Source organism: Tachysurus fulvidraco, chromosome 11, assembly GCF_022655615.1.
Source record: "Tachysurus fulvidraco isolate hzauxx_2018 chromosome 11, HZAU_PFXX_2.0, whole genome shotgun sequence".
NCBI classification, from domain to species: Eukaryota; Metazoa; Chordata; class Actinopteri; order Siluriformes; family Bagridae; genus Tachysurus; species Tachysurus fulvidraco.
In genome coordinates this window covers 20498440-20509955 of record NC_062528.1, presented here as the reverse complement: position 1 = coordinate 20509955, position 11516 = coordinate 20498440, and the positions used below count along the sequence as shown (strand labels likewise).

General features: G+C 41.2%; 1 protein-coding gene across 1 annotated transcript in view; it reads left to right on the top strand.

Moving 5' to 3' along the window:
* The window catches only part of LOC113645278 (WSC domain-containing protein 1), a 40593-nt gene that overhangs the window by 6369 nt on the left and 22708 nt on the right, over window positions 1-11516 (top strand). Inside the window, exon 2 of the mRNA XM_027150798.2 lies at window positions 9951-10514. Coding sequence (XP_027006599.1) covers window positions 10109-10514 — 406 coding nt within the window. The 5' untranslated portion in view covers window positions 9951-10108. The remainder of the gene's footprint in view (window positions 1-9950; window positions 10515-11516) is intronic.

Sequence of the window (11516 nt, the reverse complement as noted above, 5' to 3'; positions counted from 1 at the left end):
CGTTTCAGATGAAACTGGACAGGTGTAAATGAATGTGGTTGTTCAAGCCACATACGTCAGCGCTATACTCCTCCTGAACGGAAATACGTCACTTGCAGGTGATCTTTCACCCAGGCGTCTCGTTGGGTCTTAAAATGCGCTGCTGCCGCCTGTGAAAATGCTGCAAACAGTAAACGCTGTTTTTTGTAACATAACCACCGTAACAAAGACGTTTTTTCGTCTTCTTTTTGATTGCATTCTGAAAACCGCATACACCAAAACGTGTTCCGTTTCAATTACCCTGGAAATGAGGTCAAATATATTTGCATTTTTGGCGGGAGTAGAAAGATGGGATCGATATCCGATTCGCCGAGACGCATTAATGTGGCCTGATGTAAATGGAACAGTTTTAACAAATCAGATAGCTATCGGATCAGAGACAACACATGAAGTGACCGGGTGTAAAAAGACCCTTAGGGTGTGGTCTATTCCCAGGTACCCATTCTAGTGGTTGTGACCACATGCATTGGAAGATAAAAGGAATATGTTGTCAATTTAGGTAGTTTACATCAAAATAGGATATTTGAAGGTACTCCCAAATACCATAACATGATTTCGTTGCTTATACGTAACTGGATTTAAACATGTTTCTAATGACGATATTGTACGACGTAGAGCGAGCGTGATGGAGTCACGTAGTATTAACGCAAACCACTTACAGTGTGAAATCTCTCCAGATGTGGGGCTGATGTGAACCACAGACTACAAACTGTTGTAGTTCATTTCCTGTCCACTGTCTCTTGAATGAGGATGAGGTTCACTTCTAAGTCTGGTTCCTCTCAAGATTTCTTCCTCATATCGTCTCAGGGAGTTTTTCCTCACCACCGTCACCTCCTGTTTGTGTTAGTATTGATAAATACTTTTAAATGTATAGACAGAGTTTAAGAGTTGAGCCTCCGCCCATGACAACATGAAATTTTATTACATTTATTTCAATTTATTTGAGCTCTTGACTAAACGTACGCTAAGCTAAGCTAAGCTAAGCTAAGCGTAAATACGAGGCAAAATACATTATATATTTAATTGCTTGTTCTTTTATTTTCTTTCTCATTCATTCATTATTCATCTTCATCTTTAGTGAGCACTTTGTCTTGACCATCATCACAGTGGATCCACAGTAGAGTCTACTCTGTGATCAGTGGGTGTGAGGCAGGAAATAAACTCGTATCTATTTCCTGCATTTAAGAGGAAGCCGGATGTGAGAGAAAGTACTTAGGAGAAACTCGAGGAACCCAGACGGATAGGTGAGAATATTCCAAACTCCACACAGACGGTAATCCGTTCTCAGGGTCGAACCCAAGACCCGGAGGTGTGAAGCAGCAGCGCTATCACTTATCCAGTTAACCATAAACATTCTATTCCTCTCTTTTCCCCATAGAGAATAATGCAGTTATACATTAAAGAGATGATCGAGCTGTAATGAAGAACGTCCTGTACCTTTACTTCACGTAATTATAACATCTAATGAAATAAGTAACTTCCAAATGTAGGCCATGGTTTAATTAACATCACTATACAAAAAAACCTGTGGTCGATTTCTGATAGAAAGGAGCTTCTTTTCTGTGTGTAAGAAAAGAAGCTCCTTTAAAATTCCTCTCGCTCCTCGGCTTCCAAACACCTGGATTTATGCAGCTGTACTGTATATAGAGAAGCTGTCTGAAACGCAACGCTGACTTTTAAACCTGAGTGGGTTTTCAAAGCCGCTGAGCGACAGATCGGCGTCGGGATTAAAGCTTTAAAGCCGGGTACCACTCCCTAATCGGCTTACTTTTTTCCTTCCCTTATATCAGGATGGAAGTGAACCTGTTGAAAATCAATATAAGGATTTTTAAAAAATATATAAACTAAAACTTATCAAATAAGAGCTGAAAGATCATTAGATTTATGCACAGACAGTGATTTACCAAAATGTCCACCAGTGAACACCGAAATACTGTATGGGTATGGAGCACCAGTGTCCAGGTAAAAAAGGGTTAAAGGTGAGGTCTCCGATGTTTGCATCAGGCCACATAAATGCGTCTCGGCGAATCGGATATCGATCCCATCTTTCTACTCCCACCCAAAATGCAAATATATTTGATCTCATTTTTCAGAACGCGATCAAAAAGAAGATGGAAAAACTCGTTATCACGGTTATGCTACAAAAAACAGCGTTTACTGTTTGCTGCAATTTCGCTGGCGGCAGCAGCGCATTTTACGGCCCAACGAGACGCCTGGGTGAAAGATCACCTGCGAGTGACGTACTTCCGTTTGGGAGGAGTATAGCGCTGACATATGTGGCTTGAACAACCACATGCATTTACACCTGTCCAGTTTCATCTGAAACGCGTCCCAGACCACCTCCTGAAGGGGTTCGAACCATCGGATTTATATCCGTCTCCAAAACGTTTCAGAGGGCATTTAGACCTGGTCTTTTTACCATCGGGTAGCTATCTGATCACAGCTGCATTCGGTCTCAATCTGATCTCAAGCGATGGAAATATATATATATATCTTATATGGTTTCTTTTTTTAAGTGTCTCCAAGCATTTTTCTATGGACTGGAAATAATGGGTTAATAAAGTGCTGAGAAATGTTGCACGGAGACATTTCTGAAATGAAAAGTGATGTCTAAAAAAATCAGTTCTTCAAATTCTTCATGCTTACTTTAAGTGTGTATGTTGTTATAGAGAGCTACAGGATAAGATGGCTTATTTTGGTTGTACGAGTTGTGATCGTCGCTCTGCTTCCAACAAAAAGCCAACAGGATTTTTCCACTGGATTGTTCAGAAAATATCTGAAAACATTATGCATCTTGTTCATGTGAATCCTCACAAACAAACACGACGTATACGAACGTCGTAGCCTAAAAAGGATTGGCGAAAGTAAGAAGCTGAAGTTACAAGGGCTATAAATGTCATGGCTTCAACATCTACACCAATAAGCTTTCACTCATTATTTAAAAAACATCATGTTCCCTGATAAGGATCTTCTAAGCTGTTCTTATGGATTTTATAGACTAATCCTTGATTCTGATTAATCAGAAGAAATACAGCAGTATCACAAGTATATCAGCGTTGTTACTATGGAAACAACGCTGAAATACTTGTGATACTGCTTTATTTCTTCTGATTACATCTCTTCTGATACTGCTGATACTTCTTCTAAGGGGCACGGTGGCTTAGTGGTTAGCACGTTCGCCTCACACCTCCAGGGTTGGGGGTTCGATTCCCACCTCCGCCTCGTGTGTGTGGAGTTTGCATGTTCTCCCCGTGCCTCGGGGGTTTCCTCCGGGTACTCCGGTTTCCTCCCCCAGTCCAAAGACATGCATGGTAGGTTGATTGGAAATTTGTCCGTAGTGTGGGACTGTGTGAGTGAATGAGAGTGTGTGTGTGCCCTGTGATGGGTTGGCACTCCATCCAGGGTGTATCCTGTCTTGATGCCCTATGATGCCTGAGATAGGCACAGGCTCCCCGTGACCCGAGAAGTTCGGATAAGCGGTAGAAAATGAATGGATGGATGTTTACATAACATTTAAGGAAAGAGTCTCCAGTTTCAGTGCATTAAAGTCACGTGGAGAGACTTTAATGGAGAGATTTTTCAATTCAGTTCAATTCAATTTTATTTGAGTAGCTATTTTAACAATGGACATCGTTTTCGAGCAGCTTTACAGAACATAAATATAATACAAAAATATAAATATAATACAAAAAGTTCAGGATTAATATTAGACTTCTATTTAAATGTGTTTGTATTTATCCCTAATGAACAAGCCTGAGGTGACTGAGGTGACTGTGGTGAGGAAAAACTCCCTTAGATGGAAGAGGAAGAAACCTTGAGAGGAACCAGACACAAAAGTGAACCTCATCCTCATTTGGGTGACACTGGAGGGTGTGATTATAATCTGTTATTATGAATAATGTCCTTTTTACAGTCAGATACAGTCTGATAATTGTGTATTGATGAGGAGGTTGTTGTCCTCAAAGACCACATGGAGTTGGCATCTTCTATTTAAATCCAACTGGAGCTGCTACATCTGTAGGTGCCTCAGGATCCTCATAGTGTTGGTCTCATCTCAATGATGTCCCGGAATCTTCATAACACGGAACATGACAATGGAGCTTGGCGTAGCTTCTTGTTTCATGGACGTTCCTCGATAGTAACTGTAACTGTAAAGAACTAACCATAAAATGATAGCATAGTGTTCGATAATTGTTCTGGTGAATAAATCACTTCTAGGTTTAATAATATTGTAAAAGAATCTAATCTAGGGGCAGAAATCCTATATCTGCTTCGTTGCATCATGCCATGGTATGTTCGTAAGGCTACATAAAACTTACATGAGACCACGATGTAAGAAAAAAAGATAAATCCTGCCAAAAAAAATTGTCTGCCAAGTTTCTGGGCTGCATGCTGTTCCTGTCTTTATTACTGAAAGAATCGAGTAATCAGCAGCTACAGAACACTTCCGGACGAAAGAAATCCAGCAGCCACCAGTCACTCACCGTGCAGCGGCTGTGGAATAATGAGCCTCCAAGCTGATTGACATTCTCAGCATGATCTCAGTGATGGTTTCCTTCGGAGGAGGAGAAAAAACACCCGTCGCTGCATCCTCAGCCTTTATGCAGGTTCTGGGACACTCGCCAAAGCTGAGTCCAGAACAAGGGACAAGAGGTTACAGGGACAAAAGCAGGGGATTAGTTAGCGGAACTGGCTTTTAAAGCAGCGTTGTGGAGTCTGGGGAAGATTTTCAATCACTGTTCTTCAATAAATGTAAAAAAGAAAAAAGAAAAAAATCCATCCTGAACGTCTCGCATATTAATCTTTATACGGAGCGTGCCGTCTTCAGACTCGGAAAAGTTCTAACTTGTAATGGAGGTTTAAAGTTCTATCTTTATGAAAGGTTTCCTACATTACCCATAATGCACGGTGTTTAAAGAGCTTCTCGTAATGGTCTTGTTTCGTCGAATGATTTTCTCTCCGCAAATCTGATCTAAAATGAGTCGGACCTGAGTGTCTAATTACAGATGAGCTTCATGTTAACACCGCTATAGAGTGAGACATGATGAAGACGTTTAATCATCAACATGAACACAATAAATACAGGAGGAAATTCTATTTTTTGATCTCTGGAAAAAAAAAAAGAGTTTGTCGCTCTGGATAAGGTTGTCTGCCAAATGCGGGAAATGTCACTGTCACAGGCGTGTTACGTCACTGTCACAGGAGTGTTACGTCACTGTCACAGGCGTGTTACGTCACTGTCACAGGAGTGTTACGTCACTGTCACAGGCGTGTTACGTCACTGTCACAGGAGTGTTACGTCACTGTCACAGGAGTGTTACGTCACTGTCACAGGCGTGTTATGATACTATCATAGGCATGTTATGTCACTGTCACAGGCGTGTTACGTCACTGTCACAGGAGTGTTACGTCACTGTCACAGGCGTGTTACGTCACTGTCACAGGCGTGTTACGTCACTGTCACAGGAGTGTTACGTCACTGTCACAGGAGTGTTACGTCACTGTCACAGGCGTGTTATGATACTATCATAGGCATGTTATGTCACTGTCATAGGCATGTTATGTCACTGTCACAGGCATGTTATGTCACTGTCACAGGCGTGTTATGATACTATCATAGGCATGTTATGTCACTGTCACAGGCGTGTTATGTCACTGTCTTAGGCATGTTATGATACTATCATAGGCATGTTATGTCACTGTCATAGGCATGTTATGTCACTGCCACAGGAGTGTTACGTCACTGTCACAGGTGTGTTATGTCACTGTCTTAGGCGTGTTATGATACTATCATAGACATGTTATGTCACTGTCACAGGCGTGTTACGTCACTGTCACAGGAGTGTTACGTCACTGTCACAGGCGTGTTATGTCACTGTCACAGGCGTGTTACATCACTGTCACAGGAGTGTTACGTCACTGTCACAGGCGTGTTATGTCACTGTCACAGGCGTGTTATGTCACTGTCATAGACATGTTATGTCACTGTCATAGGCATGCTATGTCACTGTCATGCCACTGTCATAGGCATGTTATGTCACTGCCATAGCTGTATTATGTCTCTGGCATAGCTGTTTTATGTCACTGTCCTAGTTATGTAAGGTCACTGTCATAGGCATGGCTATGTTACTGTCAAAGGCGTGTTATGTCACTGTCATAGCCATGTTGTCACTGTCATAGCCATGTTATGAAACTGTCATAGCCGTGTTATGTCACTGTCTTGCTTTAAATTGGATCAGGTACCTTTTTGGTTATTTTTAGCAGTGATGTGGCCTCAGACTCCAGTTATATGTAGCTACCGGTTTCTGGTTCTTATGTACTGCTGTTCTATCCTATGTGACGTTTGATGTTTGATGCGATTTTCTCTGTAAATAGTTAGTAAGTGATGAGCACAGTTTTTGCAGTGCCAGTGATGAAAGATGGCAGCTACGTATGGTGCAAACCACCATCAAACCGTACAGAGAACAGACGTTTGTGGTATCATTCAAAATGTTCACATTATATGGGCACGAGGAGCCTTTCGAGCGCTCAAACAAACAAATTCACAGTAAAGTGAAACACGGGATGATGATGAGCAGTAGGAATGTTGTCACAGAGACGAATAATATCTGCAGACGTCTCATGTGAACTGCTTTGATTTCACCTCCTGTGCTCCAGACTAATCCCACATTCATATTCATAGGCAGTCGACTGATTATTCTGTTAGCACTTAAAATTAATCAGCGCAGGTTCGCGTTTGCCTTCACGTTGGTCTCGGCAGACGGATTGCGAATGAAACAGAGTAAGTGAGTTGTGCAAAGCTCAGCTTCAGCAATTGGCAGGAGTGCAGGAGCGCCGGGAGACGCGAGACGTGAGACGGCCCTCCCAGAAACTGCAATTAGCCTCTGTACACCGTTTGTTTTTCAAGATTGTAAACGCATATCAGCATTTTTCTTTGGAGTGGAAATAACAGGCTTAGGTACTGAAAAAATGCTGCGTAAGTACATTTCTGAAAATAATAAAATAATGTCTGACAAATTTCTTTCTCGCTCAGGTTAAGCAGATGATATATTATAAACATTGTTAATTATGTAACATTCAGCTTATAGGATGTGCTTTTTTTCTTTAACTTTCCCATTCGCAGACAAAAGTCATTTCATAGCCTTGGGGCACGTACATACGTAAGCCCTTCATAACAACTGGTATAAACCTTTATAAACCTTTGTGAAGGTTAATCCCAATCTTCATCGGTATTTATTAGTTTTGATGTCAAGCAAACAACAGAGTTTTCCTGTGATAAGGTTACGTCACTGCCATAGCTATGCTATGTCACTGTCATTGGGGCGTGTGGTAGCCTAGTGGTTAAGGTGTCGGGCTATCAATCGAAAGGTTGTGAGTTCGATCCCAGGTCCACCAAACTGCCACTGTTGGGCCCCTGAGCATGGCCCTTAACCCTCAATTGCTCAGTTGTATATACATACGATAAAGTAAGTCGCTCTGGATAAGGGTGTCTGCCAAATGCTGGAAATGTCACTGTCATAGCTGTGTTACGTCACTGTCACAGGCGTGTTACTGTATGTCACTGTCTTAGGTGTGTTATGTCACTGTCTTAGGCGTGTTATGATACTGTCATAGATATGTTATGTCACTGTCATAGGCATGTTATGTCACTGTCATGTCACTGTCATAGTTATGTTAGGTCACTGTCATAGGCGTGTTATGGCTCTGTCATAGCTGTTTTATGTCACTGTCATAGGCATGTTATGTCACTGCCATAGGCGTGTTATGGCTCTGTCATAGCTGTTTTATGTCACTGTCATAGGTATGTTAGGTCACTGTCATAGGCGTGTTATGGCTCTGTCATAGCTGTTTTATGTCACTGTCATAGGCATGTTATGTCACTGCCATAGGCGTGTTATGGCTCTGTCATAGCTGTTTTATGTCACTGTCATAGGTATGTTAGGTCACTGTCATAGGCGTGTTATGGCTCTGTCATAGCTGTTTTATGTCACTGTCATAGGTATGTTAGGTCACTGTCATAGGCGTGTTATGGCTCTGTCATAGCTGTTTTATGTCACTGTCATAGGTATGTTAGGTCACTGTCATAGCTGTGTTGTTACTGTCATAGACATGTTGACACTGTCAAAGCTGTGACTATGTTACTGTCATAGCCATGTTATGAAACTGTCATAGCCATGTTATGTCACTGTCTTGCATGAGTATTTTTTAACATTAAAACAAGTATGCTTACAGACACTTGTGTGTGCTATAAAGTTTTAACAGTTACATGTAGCTCAGTCCTTATGATTAAACCCTGCTGAATTCAGGATTCTGATTGGTCAGAAGGTGTTGTTTTAGTTTCTATAACAGCAGAAACAGTAGACCAGTGTAACTGTAGAACTACAAATTATAGCTACAGTGGTAAGTTTTTTGGTTTTATTTGTATGGTTGACACTTGACATAGAATATACTGTATAATAGTGGATATGCTGACGTATTTTTTAAAACAATAAGACTAGACATTCAGTAAAACTGATACATTGCATTGGACATTAGATTGCATTAGACTGAGTTTCTCTGGAGGCGTTTTTTTTCTTTTTCTTTTTTTTTTTTTCAAGCCGCCACCACTAATGGTGTGTTAAAGGCAAAGCAGGTCATAAAAATGCTGTATACAAGTCGAACATTTACAAGAGTGAACAGCACCACTAAGTCAGAGTTACCACTGGAAAATTCTAGATTTCCATTAAGCTCAGAGCTTAGAGAAGAGAAGTCAGCGGTTAAAACATCTGTAATCGATGGGAAAGTTGTCGCTGACAAACAAGCTAATTGCTGTAAAAAAATTTGATATGATGATGCATAATACAATTGTGATATAATATATAATATATAATATTATGAAGGATGTGGTAGCCTAGTGGTTAAGGTGCCTGGATATCAATCGGAAGGTTGTGAGTTCAATTCCTACGTCCACTAAGCTGCCACTGCTGGGCCTCTGAGCAAGGCCCTTCACCCTCAATAGCTCAGTTGTACAGTATAAAAAAAGGAGATAAAAAATGTAAGTCGCTCTGGATAAGGGCGTCTGCTAAATGTTGTAAATGTAATATAACCTAAAAGTTTACAACATCTTTATTACATTTTCATTGCATTTTAAACAATTGAGGTTTAAGGGCTTTGGTAAAGGGCACAGCATTGGCAGCTTGGTGGACCTGTGAGTTGAACTTGCAACCTTCCGATGCTAGGCTATCACATCCCCCTAAAAGCTTGCTGAATTTTTTTGTTGTTAATTAGGAGAAGTGACTGGAACGCACCTGGCGTCGTAATCACGACTTTCTAAATCTTAAATACGAACTTCCCAGGAGAACCTGAACATAATACGTACAACACATCATATAAGGAATAAAACCTGCGAGAAAATATATTGGCCTGTATGTATTAGCTGTGTTTATTGCTATTCACAACACCGATAGATACATCACTTATTTTCCATATTGAGTCATCTGTACCTTAAAATAAAAATTGCCCAAGAGCAGTTAAAGGATGTTGGAACCAAAGCTTTGTAAAATGTGTACACATTTCATCATGTCTCAGTTGTCATAAAGGCTTAAGTATGTTTTGTGTAGCTGTATGAGCATCATCTTTCGATCAAATCTTCCAGAGTAACAGAGACTCTATCCGGCTGTGGTAGGTTCACAGCAGCATGCTGTATCAGTGTCAGATAAGGATATAGAGAAGGAGAGGAGAGCAGAGTGGAGGTGTCAGCTCTGCTGAGAAGACTTCCCTTCTTTTTAATGGAGACGTATAATCACTAGGACCCTCAGCGCACCAGATCCATAATTTCCCTCCGCTCTCTAACCTTCAGCTTTATCACCGAGGATAAAAAAGGGAACAATGTGCCTTGACTTGTATCTAACAGCTTTCAATTTTTACTTCAGGTTCCTGGAGGTTTCCCGAGCATACCGAGAGGACAATCGATGGAGCAGGGCTTTCATGCAACACGACAAAGTGAAGTTATGCGGATGTGAAGAAGTATTCCACAAAGGGAGTTTTAAGACCTTGACTTCCTTTCCGTTCACCCGATGACCTTGTGAAAATGGCAAAGCCCTTTTACAGACTCCAGCGCTTCTTGCGGCGGACGCAGCTGCTTTTTCTTTTCCTGGGCGTGGCTTACATCATGGCCGGAAGTGTTCTCTTGCTGCAGAGATCAGGATTGGTGATTTCTCAGAGGGATAGCTTGCTCCCTCCACCCTCGCTGCCTTCACCTCCACGAGCGCTCGAGGCTCCTGCTTTTAGGACAGGGTACGGTGTGATGGCTTCACGGTTGGGTAGAAAAGCGTATCAGGTTGCCCAGACGAGCAACGGGAGAGAAGCACAATGGTTGGTGTCACGTAACCAAGAGATCAGGCATCTTCGGCGACGCTGGTTCCATAGCCTGATGTCCGAGCAGGACACGAGCAGGGTTGAGAGAGTTACTCCAAAAAGAAAAGTCAGACACAAGGGTAACTTTGGTGTTAAATTACTTATTTATTATTTCCAGTCATCTTTGACAGTCTTGAAGAAAGCGATCAGAAACAACAAGACTAGCCGTTCAATCGGAACAAAATTTATTTCACCCTAGAAAATGAGGAAAAGGAAAAGCGTGTACCATAAGAGTTTGTTTACGGTAGACGACACACTGCAGCGAACGAGCTGCGTTACTGGAAGATTTAGTGCATGCTGCGTTTCACATCCAGCTCTCTGTCAGCTTTTGAATGCCTTTTATGGTTATTTCCATTTTTTTTATTTATTTCCCATTTTGATTTATCCTTTTATTTTGATAGTGTCAGGAAACAAAAGATCGAATATGCTGTGACTACACGACGTACATACACGAGTATGAAGAAAATGTCTCATTTGACAGGAATTTTTAGTTTGTTTGGCTAAGGGAACAAACCAGGGGCGGTTCTAGACCTTTTTTAGGGTGGCTCCAGCCCCCCTGTCTGTGATCTCAGCCACCCTAAAACTATAAGTATCATTTTTACTTTCAAAAATAAGAATATGTTAAAATGCAGGACATGTCATCGATGGGAAAGAAAATTATTTATCAGTTTGATCCAAGAGAGAATTTTTTTACTTTGCTTTTACGCGCGTGTGTTGTAGTCGTTCAAAAGTGCGTCTTCAGCTGTCTGCTTTATTAGAACGGAGATGCACAGGCACGCGCAGTCAGAGCTGGAGGCGTTTGTCTATAACGTTAATCGGCAGAAAGGTTGACAAAATGTCTTGTGAATATTTTTTATTAATGACTGCATTCATTGGACACACTGTTTGTAGAGAATGCACACATACATGAACTGATCTGATTCAAGACTGGCATCATTACATCATGCATAACATTTTGGTGTCCACTTTTGCCATTTAATAATACCATAACTTTTGGCTTACTATGTTGTCATATAATATATAATATAAAACTCTTCTTGTTTTAACTTCTTGTTTCTCACTGAGGGCTAAAACCCCGTAAA